Source organism: Cydia fagiglandana, chromosome 27 (genome assembly GCF_963556715.1).
Source record: "Cydia fagiglandana chromosome 27, ilCydFagi1.1, whole genome shotgun sequence".
Classification (NCBI taxonomy): Eukaryota; Metazoa; Arthropoda; class Insecta; order Lepidoptera; family Tortricidae; genus Cydia; species Cydia fagiglandana.
The window spans coordinates 6,422,174-6,446,915 of NC_085958.1; the positions used below are offsets into that span (position 1 = coordinate 6,422,174).

General features: G+C 38.3%; 1 protein-coding gene and 1 long non-coding RNA gene across 2 annotated transcripts in view; one reads left to right on the forward strand and one right to left on the reverse strand.

Moving 5' to 3' along the window:
• LOC134677937 (uncharacterized) overlaps positions 1 to 24,742 on the reverse strand; it is a 351,049-nt gene that overhangs the window by 219,638 nt on the left and 106,669 nt on the right. The window lies entirely within an intron of this gene.
• Positions 1 to 24,742, forward strand: part of LOC134677925 (scavenger receptor class B member 1) — a 200,960-nt gene that overhangs the window by 31,904 nt on the left and 144,314 nt on the right. The window contains exon 2 of the mRNA XM_063536370.1: positions 21,853 to 22,025. Coding sequence (XP_063392440.1) covers positions 21,905 to 22,025 — 121 coding nt within the window. The 5' untranslated portion in view covers positions 21,853 to 21,904. The remainder of the gene's footprint in view (positions 1 to 21,852; positions 22,026 to 24,742) is intronic.

A 24,742-nucleotide genomic window follows, 5' to 3' on the forward strand; every position in this document is an offset into this window, starting at 1 on the left:
TCCCACGGGTAAAGGTACGTATGGCGGTTGGCGCTTACGCTATTATTAACGCCGATCCAATATTATTGCGGCGCTAAGCGACGTAAGCGCCAGCCGCCATAAGGTACCTTTTGCCGTGGAACGTCACATATTAATCATAATCATAGTACCGTTTAGTTATTTCCCATTGTCAGTGTAACAATACCTTAGCCCTTGGCACAGAAAATGGCCGCTCAGAGATGAATTAGACAAATACTTTCACATTTCGTTGAGTATCGTTCATATTCACACCTTTCTTTATGTTGGCACACAAACTACTAAAGAGGTAGGTACTATATTTTATATATTTATACTTGGCTAAAATGATATACTGCCGTATTCGAACTTCAATATATTCACAAGAGACGACACGTACTAGATACGTTATAGTTTAGATATCAACTAGTTCTCTTTTGCAGCCCAATTCGGGCAATTAATGTCACTTCAACGTTAGATAAAGATATCTATTAGATGTGAATTAGATCTCTAAGTCATATCCTGTGGAAATCGTTCAAGAGTATCTCCAGAATCGCGCAAATCGGTTAGATCTTAAACATATCGTTATCGTATCTTGGTGATGTCTAAATGATATCTAATAGATGTTTATTTCAAAATCCGAATCGGGCCCATACAGCCGGCGATATATTATGGATGGCTTTATCCATCTCTATCCACGTGATAAAATAACTGTCACTTTTTAACACAGTGGGATGGAAAGTGACAGACATCGTTTTAAATTTCACCTTGTATAACAACAGCGAAACTTTTGATTAGTACCCTACTAGAGTTACACCAAGAAAAGTCTGCAACGATTTTGATCGCATACGCAGTGCAAGTGTTATTTTAAACGTCAAACTTCTATGAAATTATGACGTAAGTATATCAAAACCGTTACAGACTTTTCTTGATCTAATTCTAATTGAAATAAGGTTAATGAACTCTGTTTTCATATATGCCGGGTGTGGCCTGTAATACGAGCAAATAATTAAAACATAGATTGTACTCCTCAAACGGTGAAACTTTTGCTCAGCAACTTTTAAAAATTATGAAGTATTTAGAATCCCTATTTTTCATACAAAATAAATATGATCTTCATTAGACGCCATCGCCACGCCATATCATTGTGATTAACGTTGCTTGACACGCCTTAAACATAACAAAATTCGCAATACATTGCGTCTTAGAATAAACTTTAAAGTGTATTAAAAATCCAACCACAAGTTATTTTTAAAAGTCGCTGAACAAATGTTGGTCAGTATGAGGAGTACAGCCTACAGTTTAATTTTTTGCTCATATTACAGGCCACACTCGGTATTTAGTACCTAATTAATTATCTTAAAAATTTCAGAATTTCAACCACAAACAGTTAATTAATTAAGTAAGTAAGTAAGTATGTATTTATTTGCAAAGAATAAGTAGGTACAATAGATAGTTAAGAGTAGCGGTCTTCTTCTTCTTCTTCTTCTTAGTCAGATACTCTTGTCAGAGCAGTCGTGGTCATTGAGGTCGTTGTACGGCCTTTTTTGTTGTTTCCCACCATGCTTCTCTATTTATTATTCTTATTTATTTATTTATTATTCTTTATTTATTTATATCTTTTTTTTTTAGAGTAGCTGTAGTAAAATGTTATTTAGAGCCGAGATAGTTTTAAATGTCATCATCATCATCTCAGCCATAAGACGTCCACTGCTGAACATAGGCCTCCCCCTTTTTTGGGGGGTGAATGCCATAATCGCCACGCTTGGCAGGCGGGTTGGCGATCGCAGTCGAGTACACCGAATTTGAGGGACGCTGCTGCCCGTCCACCGGTGGTCTTGGACGTAGTTTAAGGACATACCCGTGTCCTGGTTTTAAATGTAATTGACCTCAATATAATGGTTTTTACTACTACAACCTAATAACTTAATTAGTACAGTCATTAATGTGGTGGGGTCATTAAAGCAGTGGTATAATCCTGGCTCGTACCAATGAGTTTTTCGAAACTTATGTACGAAATATCATTTGATATTTTCCAGTAGCTTTTCGGTGAAGGAAAACATCGTGAGGAAACCTGCATACATCTGCGAAGAAATTCAAAGGTGTATGTGAATTCCCCAATCCGCATTGGGCTAGCGTGGGGACTATAGCCCAAGCCCTCTCGCGCATGAGAGGAGGCCTGTGCTCAGTAGTGGGACGTATATAGGCTGAAATGATGATGATGATGATTAATGTGAAAGTAACTTATTTTAAAGTTAAAGGTGTATGTTTGCTATTAATTTGTTGAAAAGAACCTCTCCAGAAAAATTAAGTACTTCACGGCACTATGACTTTCTGAAAATAATTTAGAAATCGCTTAAATAATAAATAAATAAATAAATATTATAGGACATTCTTACACATATTGACTAAGTCCCACAGTAAGCTCAAGAAGGCTTGTGTTGTGGGTACTCAGACAACGATATATATAATATACAAATACTTAGGTAAATACATAGAAAACACCCATGACTCAGGAACAAATATCTGTATCATCATACAAATAAATGCCCTTACTGGGATTCGAACCCAGGACCATCGGCTTCGCAGGCAGGGTCACTACCCACTAGGCCAGACCGGTCAATTTAAATTACAGAATTTCCATGAATATACATTAATCAACAAATATTTTTTTCAATGTTGTAGGACCTACAGTGCTACAGGAAATTGTAGAACTAAATTAAATAAAATGGAAACACCAATTGATAAACACAAATTATATTTTAGTACTTAAACATTATTTTTATTTTGAAACACTTTCCGGTTCTGTGAAAAAAAAGTAAGCATCAAAATTAAAAACAAAACGAGGTATAACTACTAACACATGGTGTTTTTTTTAACTCCGTTAATTTCGTGGTATGGCTAAGTACCTACATTTAAGGAAACTGAATGGCACAGTTGATTTTTTTATCAGATAAAAATAAATCATAGAATTCATAGATTATCTCCAAAATGGAGTTACTTAGAATACTGGTTTCTTTGAGAAAATTAATTAGTACGTACTTCATTTTAAGCTCAGGAATGTAAAAATACCTAAAAGTATATACCTAACTGGTATTTTATGAAATCGTAAAACAATAAAACTTAAAATGAAACCTCTAATAAATAAATTTATTTCATTGCAATGAGTGGCATTGATAAAAATATGCATTTACATATTAGGTAATGTTAATTATACGAATAAAAAGCGCAATTCATATCACCTTGTTATGCTTTAATGGATTATAATTATAATGCTATTTCGAAATGCATGCTATAACTCTGTCGCATGTACTTATTTAACTTACATGACCATCTAAATAACAATGTAATTGACACTAAAATCATAATTAAACATTATTAGCGTGTCAATTTAACGCACCTGTTATCCTTGTCTTTAAGTACCTACTATAGTTAAACCGTTTAACTGTGGCTGTTAGTAAGAAATTATATACAGAGTGGCTAAAAAATAACTGCATTCCCGTTGCCAGGGCAATTTTGGGATTATATTGAGCAACATTTACCATGGGACTGATCCCGAAATCGCAATAAAAAAATACCCTGCCATAGAAAATGGACCAGCCAAAATGTATGAGACAGCCAAAAATTTTTTCGCTTTTCGGGGTTGGTCTCATAGTAAAAGTTGCTCAGTAAAATCCCAAAACCTCCCTGGCAACGGGAATGCAGTTATTTTTAGGGTTCCGTACCCAAAGGGTAAAACGGGACCCTATTACTAAGACTCTGCTGTCCGTCCGTCCGTCCGTCTGTCACCAGGCTGTATCTCACGAACCGTGACAGCTAGACAGTTGAAATTTTCACAGATGATGTATTTCTGTTGCCGCTATAACAACAAATACTAAAAACATAATATACAACAAACGTGATTTTTGACCGAAGTTAAGCAACGTCAACGTCAGTACTTGGATGGGTGACCGTTTTTTTTTTGCCTTTTTTTGCATTATGGTACGGAACCCTTCGTGCGCGGGTCCGACTCGCACTTGCCCGGTTTTTTAGCCATCCTGTATGGTCAGCTACGGATTGGTTCTTCAACCAAAAAACGTATACTAGTTATTGACATTTTGACACTGAGAGATTGTATCGTATAGTGATCCAAAAGACTCGAGCCCTGTTAGCTCTTTTTAGGGTTCCGTACCCAAAGGGTAAAACGGGACCCTATCACTAAGACTTCGCTGTCCGTCCGTCCGTCCGTCCGTCTGTCACCAGGCTGTATCTCACGAACCGTGATAGCTAGACAGTTGAAATTTTCACAGATGATGTATTTCTATTGCCGGTATAACAACAAATACTAAAAACAGAATAAAATAAAGATTTAAATGGGGCTCCCATACAACAAACGTGATTTTTGACCAAAGTTAAGCAACGTCGGGAGTGGTCAGTAAAATACTTGGATGGGTGACCGTTTTATTTCGCATTTTTTTTTTGTTTTTTTTTTGCATTATGGTACGGAACCCTTCGTGCGCGAGTCCGACTCGCACTTGCCCGGTTTTTTTAGGGCTCGCCTCATCTCTTGACGTCTAACGGCTTGTGCACAAATCACGCGAGGTTCGATGGGGGGAAGGGGGGTCACGAAAAACTCACGATAGATCACGTTGGGGGAGGGGGGATAAAGCGGGATTTACATTACGAAATTAGTGTCATGCATGTTGAAATCAGTTTCACGAAAGTAGTTTCGATATATGCGGAAGTAATTTTGTGAAATAATTAGTGTCGTGAAATTCACATATCGCAGTGACCATGGCAGCATCAGCATCGAAGCTACACGTCCGCAAAGCGCAGACACTTTCGCGACACTAAGTTTTCACGTCGCATTTACACTACGAAATTAGTTGCATGACACTAATTTCACCAAAAAATCGCGCAGAGCACGAAACTGATTTGCATTCGTGAAATTAATGCATGCATTATGAAAGTACTAAATTACACGTGAAACTGTTGGTAAAATGTCACGAAACCAATTTCATGACACTAATTTCGTAATGTAAATTCACCTTAAGGAAACCTCACGTGTATTTTTCTACAGTAAACGAAACTAAGAACAAAAACCAACCACATGAGTAGATACTTTTTCTCGGTTTCGTTAAACATAAATCTTCACTCTGCACTTCAAAATAGCGAGCCTATTTGACCAAAATAGAAAATAAACCATATTTTCTAAATACTACACTATTTATCTTAAAATTAGGCCGAAAGAAAAATATTCAAAAAATACACGTGAGGTTGCCTTAGCGAAAAACCTCACCAAATATCACCAAAGGGGAGGGGGGGTCAAAAAGTAGCCGAAAATACCTCGCGTGATTTGTGCACAACCCCTAAAAGGCTGAAAGCCTTTTCTATTTAATTAGTAAAATAGGCTTTTAGCCTTTTAGGCGTCAAGAGATGAGACGAGACCTAAAAAAGAGCTAAGAGTCTTTTGGATCACTAGTATCGTACCGCTGTGAGTTCTTATAAGCATTGTTAGAATCGGCCGTATCTACAACGTCCTACATCTCACAGGCCTATTCGGATTTCAAGATAATCACAAGATCTAGAGACGATTTAGAGATCAACTAGATCTACATTAGATATCGACTAGATGTGAATTGGATATCTAAGTCATAACTTGTCGAAATCGTTCAAGAGGACCTCCAGAATCGCGGAAACGTCAAATTTGACATATCTATCTTACAAATATCTTTAAATTATCCATATCGTAACTTGTTGAGGTCTAGTAGAGATCTAATTCATTTCCCGAATCGAGCCGTTAGAGACTCACTAGATATGAAGTAGTAAAGATATGTGACGTTCCACTGCAAAAGGTACTTTATGGCGGCTGGCGCCTCGATTCGGGAAATGAATTAGAGATTCACTAGATATGAAATAATGAACATATGTGACATTCCACGGAAAAAGGTACCTTATGGCGGCTGGCGCTTACGTCGCATAGCGCCGCAATAATATTGGAGCGGCGTTAATAATAGCGTAAGCGCCAACCGCCATAAGGTACCTTTACCCGTGGGACGTCACATATATACAGAGTGGCTAAAAAATAACTGCATTTCCGTTGCCAGGGAAATTTCGAAACGAAACCTCCCTGGCAACGGGACGAATGCAGTTATTTTTTAGCCATCCCGTATGGTCAGCTACGCCGGATTGGTATTTCAACCAAAAAAACGTACTATTGACAATGACCGATTCGTTATCGTACCGCTGTGAGTTCTTATAAGCATTGTTAGAATCGGGCCGTATTGACATTGACCGATTCGCTATCGTACCGCTGTGAGTTCTTATAAGCATTGTTAGAATCTGGCCGTATCTACAACGTCCTACATCTCGCTCGGTTGCATTCAGGAAATCGGTTTGTATGTCTCTGTGTCAGCGTCTTATTATATAACAGCAGGACTAGTTTTTGCGGCAACAGTTGTGTCCCAATGCCAGATGTTTACACTTTCACTTTGATATTGTGTATGGAAATGTGAGTTACAGGAAAATCGTACAAGATTATGACACTGGTACAGATTTGCGCGCCGAAAAAGCCGAAAATGGACTGTTTACCTGACCTGCTAGCGAGTTGCGTTCTCTCGCGCGTGTCTGTACTTGGGGCCCGATTCGGATTATGAAATAGACATGTATTAGACATCACCAAGATACGATAACGATATATCTAACCTGACAAATTTGACATTTGCGCGATATTGGAGATACTCTTGAACGATTTCCACAGGATATGACATAGAGATCTAATTCACATCTAATAGATATCTTACTCTATCTAACGTAAAAGTGACATTGGTTGCCCGAATTGCGCTGCAAAAGAGAACTAGTTGATATCTAAACTATAAAGTATCTAGAATGGATCTAGTACGTGTCGTCTCTTGTGAATATCTTGAAGTTCGAATACGGCAGTATGACACTGGTACAGATCTGCGCGCCGAAAAGGCCGAAAATGGACTGGTTGCCTGACCTGCTAGCGTGTGTTGCGTTCTCTCGCGCGTGTCTGTACTTGGAGCCCGATTCGGATTATGAAATAGACATCTATTAGACATCACCAAGATACGATAACGATATGTTTAAGATCTAACCTGTCCAATTTGACATTTGCGCGATTCTGGAGATACTCTTGAACGATTTCCACAGGATATGACATATAGATCTAATTCACATCTAATAGATATCTTACTCTATCTAACGTAAAAGTGACATTGGTTGCCCGAATTGCGCTGCAAAAGAGAACTAGTTGATATCTAAACTATAAAGTATCTAGAATGGATCTAGTACGTGTCGTCTCTTGTGAATATCTTGAAGTTCAAATACGGCAGTTGAAGCCGCGCTTGATCTACGTAAATGTGACGTTATCTATGAAAAGGGACCTTATTGTCGAAGGCGCTTACGCCATTATGAACGATGCTCCGATATAAATTCAATGCCGCGCGACGCTTTGCGGCGTAAGCGTTACCGACAATAAGGTCCCTTTACATAGATAGCGTCACAAATATCCTTTATTGCACCATAAAGTAAAAAAATACAACCTTAATAAGACTAGGTAACAATAGGTGGTCTTATCGCTAAACAGCGATCTCTTGCAGACAACCTTTGGGTAGCAGTAGCAGGAAAGTTGAGTACTTACAACTTTGAACGGGTAGTGCTCATACATATAAATTATCAAACAGAAGACACAAATACTTTTATAAACTTTAAAATACCTAATAGGTATATACATACTAATATTATAAATATATACACATACATATATGATGTATGGAGTCGCGCGTGATTATTCAACTCATGCTAGCCGGTCTGGTTTGAACTAAGTTTATTCTCTGGTATCTTAAACGTATATCTGTTGGCGGCCGATCGTAAGATCAGGCAGATCGTAATGTTCCTGTGTAATGTTTTGACGATAGTCACATTAAACCAATATATAGGTAGGATAGGTTAGTTAGGTTGCTTCAAGGGCAAACTGCCCAGAAATAGGAGCTCCGTCGACTCAGGGAACGAGTCAGATTTACGCGTTTCACGATATGCCTAGGAATTTCACGATATGCCTGATTTTACGATCGGCCGCCGACATATCCATTGTCTAATCTTGACAAACAAAACAAACAATTTGATTTAGTATCCATTTTAGCATCAAAAATCTCTGACTAATGCATTGTGTCAATGTCAAAGCTGTTTCTGGTTAGGTATGCTTTCTTTTTAGGGTTCCGTACCCAATGGGTAAAAACGGAACCCTATTACCAAATACATAATATATGTGACTTCGTATAAGACGAATAAAGTCTAAGGGAAAAACGTGCCTCGGAAATTCTCGGATAGATGCCGCACACACCTTTGCCTTTGCTCGGCTAGATGGCGTGACGACACCGTTTCATATTTAACAACTTTAACACATAGATATCAGTGATTGAACATGGGTCAAAATGATAAAAAAATAATAAAATCATTTATCCATTTATATACACTATTTTGATAATTTTATACGTGTTTATTTTGAGTTTTAGTCGTGGGTCAATAGATGGCAGTAAATTTACAATGACTACAAAATTTACTATGACAGGACCCCTCTATATTATCTATTCTCTTTGCCGCTATATAACAACAAATGGGTACTACAGTTCGATTTTTTTTAGCATTACATAAAAGCTAAACAATCTTGACGTGTCTTTTTATTGAAAAATAAATCACGACAAATAAATCATGTAACAATTATGAATATTATTACTATTATACGATTATTTACATTCTTCTGCTTTCATAAGTAATAGTTACTGATTTTTAAAAAGCGTTTTTCAATTAAAAGATTCGTCAAGATTTTTCTAATGCTAACAAAACGAACTATAAGAAAAGTACGGAACCCTCGGTGGGCGAGTCCGACTCGCACTTGCCTGGTTTGTTTGAGATGGACCGTTATAATGACCTTGATAGAGTGGCCGAAAGTATTTAGCTAATGAGCTAAACTAATAACGTTCTAAACAATGATGTGGTATTTTATTAACGCCTTTAAATGGCCTAGTTGTAATAGGTGGACCTTGTTTTTCAAGTTGTACTCACAACTTCTTTCTTTTTTTACATACCTACATGATATATACAGTGGTACTACTAAAATAGATAAATAACACTTGCTTAAATCCAAAATAGGCCATTGAGACTTTTTTTAATTTGCAATTTTTTATATTGTATGGAATCACGAAATTTTTCGATTCTTTTAGGATCGGGTATTATGTATAGGTAGATAGGGTAATTCGCCAGTAACAGCTGGCCTGTTACAGGCTACCCTAAACTAAAACTGAATCTATTCAACTATAAACATAATTCATTTTAGTATAAGGTGGCTAATAAATATTGAAGGCTGGCTAGTTATTGAAATGTTATAATAAAATAATTTTTTGGTAAAAATTTCATTTTTGGTACAAGCTTTTATCACTGACTGTACTTTTCTTACGACAGACAAGTAACACTCATCGAGACAATTCTAAAAACCCCTAACACAATTAGGTTGCGTTGTTGCATCACAAAGTTCCTATGGCCACCTCCTGTCTCCATCATCAGATCAGGCCCCAATTTCACATCGGTGACAGTTAATAATACAATGATGGTGGCAAACAGGAATACGGCCCGCCCTATGGTAAGCGGTAACCGTAGTTCATGGATGCCTGTGACGTCAGCAACAGTGATTTTACAATTCGTCGCACCTGTCACGTTGGTGAAACAGGGGCCAGGTGAAACTAAATAAAAGCTTGTAATGAATTCTGTTTATAAGTGAATAGAATTATTTTTAGTTGAGGGTAACCAGTTATTGACCGGTGGCCAGTTACTGGTGAATTACCCCACCATTTTTCTGAACAAAAATTTGAAAAAAAAAAATCTCTCCCTAAAAGGGACGCATGAGAGATAACCTTGTTTCTTTAATTAACCTTAAAACAATAAGAATCTTGGTAATAATGTGATGTTTTGCGTCTTTAACTAATGATCTAAGCTAATAAGGTTGTAAACAATGTTGTAGTTTTTGATTAACACCCACTTGTTATCGGTGGGCCATGTTTTTTACAAGCTTTTATTTAGTTTCACCTGACCGTTGTCTGTAATCAAATCTTGCAAGTTAAATTTGATCCACTTCCCGGTTTCCGATTGAGCTGAAATTTTGCATACATACGTAAGTCGGGTGACAATGCAATATTATGGTACCTACCATCGAGCTGATCTGATGATGGAGACAAGAGGTGGCCATAGGAACTCTGTGATGAAACAACGCAACCTAATTGTGTTTGGGTTTTTTAGAATTGTCTTGATGAGTATTAGTTGTCTGTCGTAAGAAAAGTACAGTCAGCGATAAAAGCTTGTACCAAAAATGAAATTTTTGCCAAAAACTTATTTACAAGCTTTTATTTGGTTTTACCTGACCGTTGTCTGTAGTTAATCAAATCTTGCAAGTTAAATTTGATCCACTTCCCGGTTTCCGATTGAGCTGAAATTTTGCATACATACGTAATTATTATGGTGTCATCGAGCTGATCTGATGATGGAGACCGGAGGTGGCCATAGGAACTCTGTGATAAAACAACGAAACCTAATTGTGTTTGGCGTTATTAGAATTGTCTCGAAGAGTATTAGTTGCCTGTGGAAAAAAAAGTACAGTCGGCGACAAAAGCTTGTACCAAAAATGAAATTTTTGCCAAAAACTTATTTACAAGCTTTTATATGGTTTTACCTGACCGTTGTCTGTAGTTAATCAAATCTTGCAAGTTAAATTTGATCCACTTCCCGGTTTCCGATTGAGCTGAAATTTTGCATACATACGTAATTATTATGGTGTCATCGAGCTGATCTGATGATGGAGACCGGAGGTGGCCATAGGAACTCTGTGATAAAACAACGAAACCTAATTGTGTTATTAGAATTGTCTCGAAGAGTATTAGTTGCCTGTGGAAAAAAAAGTACAGTCGGCGACAAAAGCTTGTACCAAAAATGAAATTTTTGCCAAAAACTTATTCGAATTGAGAATCTCAAGAGACTGAAGTCGGTTAAAATAAAATCCATCATTCTATCTGTCCATCTAATTGGTCACGTCAAGCGAAATCGGTCAAAGATGTACCAATTAACTTAACGGCACTACTGTCCAATTCTATAATGCTACAAGCCATAGACAAAATTGTGTTGTGCTGATTAAAAAGGGACCTTAGAGCGGATGGCGCTTACGCTTTTTTAAGGCATAAACGGCCGTATCTTTTTTTTTACGTTAAGCGTGATTTTTTTACAGCTTCAAGGGACCGTAGACAATGGTTATGGTTTAAATTTCAACTCGATACCTCCACGCGTTCCCGAGATAAAGGCTCTGGACAGACGGCGGACAGACAACAGATAGTCCTATAAGGGTTCCGCTGTTTTCTTTTAATGTATGGAACCCTAAAAATCGAAAAAGTCAAACGAGAGACATTCCCTCGCTATCGCACCAATATATCAGTGCGAAAGAGATAAACTGCGATCGAGTATGTTAAGGTGACAGTCCATTTCCAACGACAGCTGCATTACTGTTCATTTTACTATGGAAATTGACATAACAGCGACGCGTTCAGTACCGGTAGTCGGTAGTGCAGCTGCGGTTAGAAATGGAATGTTACCATTACGCAGTCGCTATATTATAAAGTAAACGTCAAGTGTCATCTCGTGGTAGCTACTGTAGATTTTCCGTAGTAACATATACACAGATGCCTCAGGGTTATTAGCCTTAAAATGAAAAATTAGATGTAGGTAATTAATAGCGTTTTACTTAATATTTCCTGCATAACGCAATCCAAAAGCATTAAAAACAGCATTGTGCAACAAATAACCAAGGGCTCTGTCGAAACTTCCACTCTACATAACTTCCATGGTCTATTTTAATAATATATTCGTAATATATGTAATTATGATACGTGTATAATTATAATAGTAGGTACCCTTTTGGTTAAAAAAAGGCACAAATATATCGTTCATTTTTTTGCATTAGAAAAAGAGTACGCGATCTTGGCGTGTCTTTTAATTGAAAAACGCTTTTTAAAAATCAGTAACTATTACTTATGAAAGCAAAATAATGTAAATAATCGTACATGATTCATGATTGTTTTGTTGCATATTAGCCGTGACTTATTATTCAAAAGTGTTCAATAAAAAGACACGTCATGATTGTTTACCTTTTTTCTAATGCTAAAAACGAACTATAGGCGACAAACGGCTGTCAACTGTATATGGGGCATTAACATTATGTATGAAAAGCGACTTTATTGTCGATGGCGCTTACGCCGCACAGCATCGCGCGGCATTGTATTTATATCGGAACCTCGTTAATAATCGCGTAAGCGCCATCGACATTAAGGCCCCTTTGCTTAGATAACGCCACATATTTTGTAACAATTCTATCATCTTTAAAAGCAACACCACAAAAAATTATAGACCCATTTTGACTAATGACGAACAAAAAGATACCGATAAAAAATGATCGATAAGTCTATTGAATCAGCATGAATAGCGTGACGATGAATACCTATGTCAGATCGAATTGAAATATCTATCAATTAAGAACGAGTAGCGGTACCTATCAGGTAGCAAAAAAATACATACCGATGTAGTGCATAATTGCTTTCCATCGTATTTTCTCGGGAGCGTTTGTATTTGTCATTCTACTTCAGTCCTCAGTACTTTTTGTACGAAACTGACTGTATAGCAAGACACGTTCGTACGTTTCCGTGAAAATACGATGAAAAATAATTATGCACTACATCTGTGCTTTATTGGGAAGGCACCTGTCAATATTACATTTTTAACTATGATCCTATATACTGTATCTTATTATTTAATAAAAGTAAACAAAATCTACCCTCAAATGGCTCCTATAGCCAGTTGAGGGTAGATGAAAACATTACACGTCAAATAATGTAGGTTAAAGGCCATTCAGTGACAGATCCAGGCGGTTTTGTAGTTGGTTGGTTAGCCAATAAATGTTATAACTACCCGAAAATTTACAACTTGTTTGTTTACTTTTATTTAAATACATAAAGATACAGACTGTTGGTGCAGTGAGTTCAACCAGCAGAGTTTTTTTTTTAATCGTAATCGTTTTAAAAGAGCTAGGAGATTACGAACAGTTTAAAAAGTAACATAGGTACATACTTACAAACAGCCAGATGCGGCACTATGTTTTATAAGGTCTAGTGATACGAACATGATTGTCACATTGGCTAGGCCCCCTGTATTGACCAAGGTCTATACATACGACTGTTATACGTCATTGACACTTGTAATGTGCAAAAATATGACAACATCGGCTTTCACGCGAACGTTCCTCCTCAGCGGCCATATTGCCTTGACCGACTTGATGGTACGTTCTAAAACACAAATACTTCTTGTATGCATTCTTATTAACCATACAATAATGTAATAAATCCTTAGTACAATACTACAGAGGTCATGTTCCCCGGAAACTTGACTTAAACTTAGGTACTTGATTTAAGGGGCCCACTGATTAATAGTCCGCCGGACGGTATCGGCCTGTCAGTTGTTCGGTACTGTCAAAATTTTGTTCTAGCTGACAGGCCGATACCGTCCGGCGGACAGATAATCAGTTGGCCCCTTTAAAGGATGACTCGGGTCCGGGCCGGAGCTACCGGGGCATCGTTTTCTATGGAAAGCATCACGTGATCGCCTGTCATGTCATAGGAAAGTAAACGCCGGAAGCTCCGGCCCGGACACGGCCCGGTCTAACGTGAGTCATCCTTAAAATGAAAGCGGAGGCACCGCGCGAAATCGCCTTTTCATACAAACGTAGTCCTCATTTCCCTCTCTCAATATTTACATTATTGAAAATGTTTTGACACAATTTGTTGTATATCAACCACAGCTATGCTCCTACGTTTGATTTCATTCGAATTGTTAGATATTATAAGAGTTAGAAGCATTTAAAAAATTGTATGAAATCTGTTTTACGCGCCAATAAATGGGGACTACGTTTGTTTAGTAGTGTAGTTGTATTCCTATTTGTTCCCGCCGGGAACTGATGGGAATAGGCGCTATATCATTCCCATCTGAGGGCCTATCGCGAACCACGTTCGGCGTGTTGCCTCTCTGTCGCACTCGTAAATTCGTACGTAAGTGTGATAGGAAGGTAACACGTCCAACGTGGTTCGCGGTAGGCCCTCTGTTCCCACTTCGTGGTATGGTGGTCACGTTGGGGCGGCGACAAATGGGAATACACCGTAGTGTACGACCGAAGTTTCGGTTTCGGTAAGTTTCGGCCAAAAAACTATTGATCCTTTCGGTTGCGCCAAAACTGCATTTTCCGTAGTGTTCGGCCGAAGTTTCGGTTTCGGCATTTAAATCATATTTTGGCCGAAGGTTCGGTTCCGGACGCAACTAGAGGAACGAACCGGTTTCAGTTTCATAATCCGGTTTCGGTCTGACACTAGTTATTATCATTAAAATGCATGTAGCTATGTTTTGTTAGCTTTTAAGTGGAGATTATGTTGAAATTCAAATTTAGTGTGAGATTTGATTGCAAGATTTATGGGTGCCAGAGGTAATTTTAGTGTTCCGTACCCTAAGGGTAAAAACGGGAGCCTATTACTAAGATTCCGCTGTCCGTCTGTCTGTCACCAGGCTGTAACTCATGAACCGTGATAGCTATAGACAGTTGAAATTGTCATAGATGATGTATATCTGTTGCCGCTATAACAACAAATAAGTACTAAAAACAAAATAAAATAAATATTTAAGTGGGGCTACACAACCCACGTGATTTTTTGCAGTTCTTTGCTTAATGGTACGGAACCCTTTGTGTGCGAGTCCGACTCGCACTTGGCCGGTTTTTAAAGATACTTAATAACAAAATTAGAGTAGTACGTTCACTTAGCTTACTCCATATTATAATTGAGTTTTATTTATATGGATCTACCATTTTACTAGGTCAAAGTCATTCGTACTATGTAACTAGATTAGGTAGGTTAGGTTAGGTTTGTTTTATGGCAAACCTGAAAAGAGAAAACATTATGACTTAAAATTTTATGGGACACAATAGAGACCCATCGTGGCCAGATCATAGAATTTGATATTTCAAAAAAAAGCCATTAAAAAAATTAAAATTGATTACTTTATGATATGGTTAGGCTAGGTTTGACAGCCTCATGACGTGACATCACTATTACTACACCTTATTAAAACAAAGTCCTCCGCCGCGTCTGTCTAGCTGTCTGTTTGTATGTTCACGATAAACTCAAAAACTACTGAACGGATCTTCATGCGGTTTTCACCTATCAATAGAGTAATTCTTGAGAATCTTGAGGAAGGTGTATGTGTATAATGTGCTAACCCGTGCGAAGCCGGGGCGAGTCGCTAGTTGTTTCATATTTAAAGAGTAGTGATAGTGTTACTAGTAGCGATAGTACGGGCAGGTCCTTTACTCAACAGTGACCCTGTTCCTACTAATATGATGATGATTATTTATGATACATCATTGATGTCATTGTGAACAATAATAGCAAAGACATATGTAACTTCGTATAAGATGAATAGAGTCTAAGAAAAAAGCGTGCCTCGGAAATCAAGAAAAAGTCATTCTCGGATAGATGCCGCACACACCTTTAGCGTATGCTCGGATAGATGGCGTGACGACACCGTTACATAATTAACAATTTTAACACATAACTAGATATCAGGAATGAACATGGATCAAAATGATATAAAAATAATAAAATAATTTATATATACATATACATACACTTTTTTGATAATTTTATACGTTTTCGTTTTGAGTTTTAGTCGTGTGTCGATAGATGGCAGTAAATTTACTGTGACTACAAAATTTACTATGACAGGACCCCTCTATCTACTATTTTTTTTGCTCAGCTGTCACCCTGTTCCTACTAATATGATAATGATTATTGATGATGCATCATTGATGTCATTGTGAACAATCCGTCATGAACGTCACGTGCATGTACAAAATGTACATAAAGAATATTTATTATTAGACATTAACATAACATATGTTTGCCAATATTTGTGTAGGAAGCTAATACATATGACACACATGTGACGTTATCTATGAAAAGGGACCTTATTGTCGATGGCGCTTACGCCATTATTAACGATGTTCCGATATAAATACAATGCCGCGTGAAGCTGTGCGGCGTAAGCGCCATCGACAATAAGGTCCCTTTTCATAGATAATGCCCCATATTATGTGTGAAGATGAGTTTTCTTTTATACTTACCTAAACGCGAGTTATCAATGTGTGAGGGCAGCGCTGAAATTTCTTAGAAAAAACTTATAAAATCATTGGCGTGTTTTATGATTTATTTTAAATACCATTTATCTATTTTAATCGCCTGACTTCTAACCCCTTTAGGGTAACATTCCATTTCTGACCGCAGCTGCACTACTAGTACGAACGCGTCGGTGTTATTATCAAGTAAAATGAATATAGCAAATAAGATCAAATATAGCAAATTTCATCGACATCGTTAGAGCCGTTTCCGAGAACCCCGAAATATATAAATATATTGGCTGATTTAGACGATGCGTGAACTCGCATGCGAGTTTCATACCATTGCGGGTTTTGGTCCGTCGGTTGATTTGGACGTAACCAACAGTCCGCAATGTAACTAAAATCGCATGCGAGTTCGCGCGCCGTCTAAATCAGCCCTAAATAAACAATACTTGCTCGTTTAAAGGTATAGAGGTATTAGATAGATAGATAATGACATGTGACAACGCCATCTAGTTTCAAACAAAGAACCTTTGTTCCCAACGGCCGTCGCTAGCAAACATCGCATAAAAAAGTGTACACAATACACAGCGAACAAGCTCTTAGAGTGTTTGTCTGTCAATTGTGTGTGTTTGCGTAACGTTATGTAATAGATCTGTGCTAGTGCCCGTGACTTTACGGTTACCTATCGTAACTTCGATTTTTCACCACACCAGTACCAGGCGTGGCTCACTCCGCGATTTCGTCGCTTTGCTACAGGTAGCTAAAAGTACATCCATTCCACCCCAATTTTGGGGAAAGCCATAAGCGGCGCGTGGCGCTGTCGCCACCTAGCGGCCATATCTGTCCTGATCGTAACAGACGCGTTTTGTTAGAGAGTGAGTCTTCTGTACCTAGTACTATTATTTATTCTGTGCCAGTACCCCTAGCGGAGAATAAATAATAGTACTAAACGCGTCAGTTACGATCAGGACAGATATGGCCGCTAGGTGGCGACAGCGTACAGTACATCCGTTCCACCCCAATTTTGGGGAAAGCCATAAGCGGCGCGTGGCGCGGTCGGCACTACACCTAGCGGCCATATCTGTGCTGATCGTAACAGACGCGTTTTGTTAGAGAGTGAGTCTTCTGTACCTAGTACTGTTATTTATTCTGTGCCAGTACCCCTAGCGGAAAATAAATAATAGTACTAAACGTGCCAGTTACGATCAGGACAGATATGGCCGCTAGGTGGCGACATCGCCACGCGCGGATTATGGCTTTCCCCAAAATTGGGGTGGAACGGATGTACTTTTAGCTACCTGTAGCAAAGCGACGAGATCGCGGAGTGAGTCACGCCTGATAATACTAGTCTAGTACCCCTTAGTGTAAATTTAATTCGATAGCGTGACGAGATACCTCGATAATTTAACTGATAATAATATGTAACAATTCTCACAAATCCCATTACACAATCGGAGATACCTAATGTACTTATCTAAGTAATAGATTTGATCTAATGTGTGAAACGTGATTTTAGATGGCTCACTAACAACGTGATAATACTAACATGTGATGTTTATCTATTTATCTCTTATACACTATCTATAATTGGGGATGATTACACATCTTGAATTTTATAACAAATTCTGTTTGAAATTACTTTGGCAATAAATCATAAATCGTTTATTTATTTAATTACACCTTTATGCACTACATATGTACCTAGTGATTTATTTAAGTGAAGAAAAAACATATAACGGATACAATATTAAAACTAAAGTTAAAACTAGAAATAAAATAAAAATGCAAACTATATGTACCTAAATAAAAAGCAAAAGGTAAATATATAAAAAAAAAAAACAAAAAACAACAACTAAATCAAAAACAACACAACAAAACAACAAAATCTATACATCTTATAAAACAAAGTTCTCCGCTGCTTCTGTCTATCTGTATGTAAGTATGTATGTTCGCGATAAACTCAAAAACCAATACTGAACGGATTTACATGTGGTTTTCACCTATCAAATAGAATGATTCTTGAGGAAATTTTAAAGGTGAAAAAAAGGTTTAAGAGTGACATTCCATTTCCAACTGCAGCTGCAATAGTGTTCATTTTACTATGGAAATTGACAGTGACAGCGACGCGTTTCCATAGTAAAATGAACAGTATTGCAGCTGCAGTTGGAAATGGAATGTCACTTTAAAGTGTATAAAGAAAAGAAAGTATGAAAGAAAATGTTTATTTCAGGCAACTAGTGGCCCATACATAAATACATTTAAAAACCCGGGCAAGTGCGAGTCGGACTACCATACCACCGTACCATAATGACAAAAAAGGCAAAAAAAACGGTCACACATCCAAGTACTGACCCCGCCCGACGTTGCATAACTTCGGTCAAAAATCACGTTAGTTGTATGGGAGCCCCACTTAAATCTTTATTTTGTTGTTTGTAGTATTTATTTATTATTTATTTATTTTAATCTTTATTGCACAATACATGAAGGTACAAATGGCGGACTTAATGCCTTAAGGCATTCTCTACCAGTCAACCAATGGGTCAAACCAGAAAGATTAAGTAGGTGCAGTGTCTTTAAAGTAAAAGAATTTGTAAACAAGACTCTATACGAATATAAACTATGTTGATAAACTTACACATATACTTAATACAAATAGACTTACATACATAATATACATAATTATATACCTTGTGTGAATCATTAAGTTGACGAAGAAGAAAGTTTGTCAAGGAAATATTTGCGCAGCATGTGCTTGAATGTGAATTTGGTCTGCGCTTGTCTGATAGAGAGTGGGAGACCGTTCCAAAGCCTGATAGCCTGGACAGTGAAAGAATTGGACATGAAACCCGTTCGATGTTGGGGGACAATGAGCTTAAGGCTACGGGAAGAGCGGAGATCTGTGCCTGGACGTGGGGTAACAAATTTAAATTTCGAGCGGAGATACTCTGGGGCGGACGGATCAAACAAGATTGAGTAGAGAGTACACAGAATACGAAGGGACCTACGATCTCGTATAGGGAGCCAATTAAGTTTTCTACGAAAGGCAGAGATATGGTCATACTTACGAAGTCCAAACACGAACCGAATGCAGCTATTAAGTAGCCGGTCAAATTTATTTAAAGAATCTTGAGTGAGATTAGTGTAACAAACATCAGCATAATCAAGGACAGGCAGAACAAGAGCTTGGACAAGGAGAGTTTTTGTTCTGACCGGAAGAAAATGTTTATGGCGATAGAGTGCTCTCAACGTGTTAATTACTCTACGACTAACGTCGGACACCTGTGGTTCCCATGTGAGCCCACTGTCGATTGTTAGCCCCAGGTTCTTCACTTGCGATGAAAGCGGAATAACTTCGGTTTCAAAGAGAACTGGCGCCAATTCCACAGTGTTTACCAAAGAGAGTAAGCGGGTGCTGCCAAGTAATATGGCCTGGCATTTAGCTGGGTTGACTGTGATACCAAAGCAATGTGACCAAGTGGAGATATGGTTAAGGTCTAAGTTTATTTCAGCGATTGCCTGGTCCAGATCCTTAGCACTCGCTTGGGTATAAAGCTGCAAGTCATCAGCATACAGATGGTAAGAGCATTTAATTTTAGAAGTAATAAGGTTAATAAAAATCGAGAAAAGAAGAGGTGAGAGAATTCCGCCCTGTGGAACTCCAGAAGTGAGAGTGCACCAGTCAGAAAACGTACGATCAGAACGAACCGCCTGACGACGGTCCTGAAGATACGAAGAGAACCAACCAGCCGCAGATGAAGATATATTCAGATGCCTAAGAGTGGCCAGTAACAGATCATGGTTAACAGCGTTAAAAGCATTGGAGAAATCGATAAGGACCAACACTGTCAACAATGAGGAGTCCATGCCGAGCCTCACGTCATCGACCACTTTGAGCAAAGCGGTGGAAGTACTGTGGCCACGACGAAAACCAGACTGAAATGAAGAAAGTAATTGATTGGAATAAATGTAAGTGGACAGTTGTTTATGGACAATAGCTTCTAAAATTTTTGAAAGAAAGGGTAGAATAGAAATGGGTCTAAAATCTTTAAGTGCACTAGGGTTGGAAACTTTAGGCAGAGGAATGACATAGGCGTGGCGCCATAACGAAGGAAAAACCCCAGAAGACATAGAGAAATTAATAACATGCGTGATAACAGGGAGGATACATTCTAAAATTGAAGTAATCATAGTTCTACTTAACATTTGTTAGTATTTGTTGTTATAGCGGCAACAGAAATACATCATCTGTGAAAATTTCAACTGTCTAGCTATCACGGTTTGTCAGATACAGCCTGGTGACAGACGGACGGACGGACGGACGGACAGCAGACTCTTAGTAATAGGGTCCCGTTTTACCCTTTGGGTACGGAACCCTAACTAGCATACATATTATAAAACATATATTTTAAAACTAAACACTAGAAAATCACATTATGGTTGCGATGCAGTTCGCAACCCCGCAGTGTCAGGGAGAAACCGCCGGAACTTGACACCCTTCGGCCAAAACTCCTCCTTGGTGAAGGTCGCTAGATTGTGTGTATAGTCAGGCGTCGCTCACTCCGCGATTTCGTCGCTTTGCTACAGGTAGCTAAAATCCATCCGTTCGACCCCAATTTTGGGGTTTGCCATAAGCCGCGCGTGGCGCTGTCGCCATCTAGCGGCCATATCTGTGCTGATCGTGACAGACGCGTTTTTAGAGAGTGAGTCTTCTGTACCTAGTACTATTATTTATTCTGTGGTATAGTATAATTTGTTAAGGTTTATCCGTACGAAGTCGGGGCGGGTCGCTAGCACATAAACACAAGCAGACGACATGCAGTAAAATGGAATCTCGTATGAAAAAAAATAAAAACATTATTAAGTATACCTATTTTGATCGGAATCTCGTATGCAAAAAGTTTAACTTTATTCTATTTTGTCTACCAAACAACAGGTCTTATCGCCAAAGAGCGATCTCTAGTCCTGTGGAATTACACCGTCTCGTATGCGAAAAATTAAACATTATTCTATTTTGGTCCTACAACAGAGGGTCTTATCGCTAAAAAGCGATCTCTAAAAACAACCTCAACGTTAACAACATCTTTTTTTATTAGCCTACTTTGGTGTCCCACTGCTGCGCAAAGGCCTCCCCTCTTTTTCTCCACTCGACCCTGTCATCGGCATGTTCCCACCATTTGGGGTATGCGTCCAAGTTGTCCCGCCATCTCCTTTTCGGTCTGCCTGAACCCCGGCCTGCACCGTCTATGATGTTCTAGGTAAAACAGTAGCTAGGTTTCTGGTGTTCTAGGTAAATTATTTGCTCGGAGCAATGCTGAGCCGATAAGTGCCGAGTTTTCCCGAAGACAGGAGTTTCGCACCCTTGGTGCAATAGAGATAGGAACAGGCGGGTTGATTTACGAAAATCTACTTGGAAAGCGACTCTTCTTTACTTTTATTTTATAAAACCTTAAACATAATTAAAAACAAACTTAGAATAAAATTAACCTAAAATTATAATATACCTAAAAAACTAATACCTAAAAAAAAAATATATATAACATAATGTGGGTGATCTTACTTATAACTTATAATATACACTTATTTCAATATATTTTCTTTTGTTCCAGTTTGCCCGGATGTAGACAATACGGACCGCAGTGACGTACATCGGAACCCAAAATGGGGCACAAGCAGTTTCTGGCGTTGGGGCAGACGGCGCGGCGGCTGCTCGGCGTGCCCCCCGGCAAGGGGGACGTGCCCCTGAATATGCTTATATCGCAGCAGGGCAAAATCAATCATGGTGAGTGTTTTTCATATTACGGTCATGTGGGGAAAGAGAAACAGAGTTAGACCAAAACTATACTCTGTATCATTAGGTATATAATAAAATTAATCGTGTGATGTTAGGAAACCACGATACAAGTGAAACTTTTTTCGGATTGTAGCCATTTCACTGAAATTTATCAGAAAATTATTCGATTTAGGGTGTGAAAAGTGTCATCAACGCCAAGAAACAAGATGCACGTAAACCGCAGTGAGTTTGCGTTGTTGTTGTTTATTTGTTGTAATTGTTTTCCTTCGTGTTTTCTCGGAAACGTTCGTATTTGTCATGCTACTTCAGTCAACCGCATTACTTTTTGTACCGAGACTGACTTAAATAGCAAGACGCGTTCGTACGTTTCCGTGAAAATACGAAGGAAAATAATTACTTATATGCACTACATCTCATATCCGTTTAAGTGGCGCGCCATGACGCTAGTCAGAAACACACAGCCATATTCGAACAATGAGATACGTCAAATACTAGATATTGAAACGATACGGAATAGATATGTCAGTGTCAAACAAGTATCAAAAGTGACGTTTTTGTTTGAAGAAATGACAATTTTGACACTTGCTTCACACTAACACATCTAATCCATATCGTTTCAATATCTAGTATTTGACGTATCTCATTGTTCGAATACGGCTGGCAATTGATTGACCCGATTCTAACTTTAAGATACGTCAATTAATAGATATAAAAACGATATGGATTAGATATGCCAGTGTCAAATGTGACGTTTCTTCAAACAAATACGTCACTTTTCACACTGACACATCTAATCCATATCGTTTATAGATCTATTAATTGACGTATCTTAAACTTCGAATCGGGCAGAATGTCTTATTAATAAAACCGAGAGTGCATGACTCATCACACCCTTAATTATTCTACTTTGTATTCATGACTAATGTGTATAAACCCTAGCCACAGCTCATTATTCCATATCTGTGTCTGGGAATCAGTATTTCCACTATTCTTATTACGGAACTTCGCAATGCTGTTTTCTTGCGGTTTTTCAAATGTATCATCTACAATTCTACATCATATACAATGTTAACTAACGACTCGTAAATATATGTAATTATCATATTATTGAGGGCAAAATTGGCAGGTAAGAAGTTAAACCTTGATAAACTGCCGTATTCGAACTTCAAGAAATTCACAAGTGACGACACGTACTAGATCCATTCTAGATACGTTATAGTTTAGATATCAACTATAGTTCTCTTTTGCAGCGCAATTCGGGCAACCAATGTCACTTTTATGTTGTGGCTCTTTTACACGATGGGCCAACGCCGGCCACTCCAAGGGACGCAGCCATGCGGTAGAATGAGATAGTAATATCACTTGCTCCCTCTAACGCATAAATGCGTCCCGTGGAGTTGCCGGCGTTGGCCCATCGTGTAGAGGAGCCATTAGAAAGAGTAAAATATCTATTAGATGTGAATTGGATCTCTAAGTCATATCCTGTGGAAATCGTTCAAGAGTATCTCCAGAATCGCGTAAATGTCAAATTTGACAGGTTAGATCTTAAACATATCGTTAACGTATCTTGATGATGTCTAAAAGATATCTAATAGATGTCTGTTTCAAAATCCGAATCGGGCCCAAACTCAACTATGAATGCTTTTCCAGTGTAATGCAAGAGCTATAATATAATCTGTGGTATAGGTGCAGAGTGATTAATAAATTAATATTTAGGTTTCTTTGGTAGACAAATCGCCAAGCGTGATAAGGGCATGTGATGGCTGAAAGTCATATGACGAGAAAGGTATTACGAACGAATGTGGAGGGAAGTACGAGGAAAGGAAAACCGAGGAAAAGGTGGATGGACTGTGTGAAGGATGATATGAAACCAATGCAAGTGAATGATAAAATGACGGGCGACAGAGAGGTGTGGAAGAGAAAGACATGCTGCGCCGACACCAAGTGAATGGGACAAGGGCAGAGAATGACGATTTATAGATGGTCAAGCAAAACTTGTCAGTAGAAAAAGGCGCGAAATTCAATTTTTCGATGAGGCTATATCCCTTCGTGCCTAAATTTTTCAAATTTGCCGCCTTTTTCTACTGACAAGATTTGCTTGACCAAAAATTATTTGGTCACTTTTTATTTTTAAAATTAGGCATCACTTATCAGTAAAATTTTCGTCAGCTCGTTTACCTCCTATAATGTATATAATTAAAAAAAAGAATCTCAGCGCACACTCGAAGTATCTAGGAAGCCCTTTTTCCGTAATTCTTGTAAATTAACCTTTACAGTGTGACGCATTTTGCAACCTTGCAGCTTCTCACTAACTGGGTTTGTCCCTTAAGACGGTAGTGGAGGACGCGTGAAATCGCCCGTTCATACAAACGTGGGTTTCATTTTCCTCTCTGAATGTTAATTGAAAGTATTTTGACACAATTCGTTGTAAAGTCACTAGTAAATCCACCGCAGAGAACGTGGAGACCTAATAGAAACATACAAAATACTGTCTGGGCACTATGACCTCAAGGCTTTTCATGAGATGTTCAAGCGCAACAACAACACCCGTCTGAGAGGTCATCACTTAAAGTTAGAAAGGCATAGGTCACTCAGTAACCCATACAAACACTTTTTGAGCAACCGAGTAGTGAGGGCTTGGAACAAACTCCCCGAAGATGTGGTTTCAGCACAAAATGTGAACCAATTTAAAAATAAATTAGACA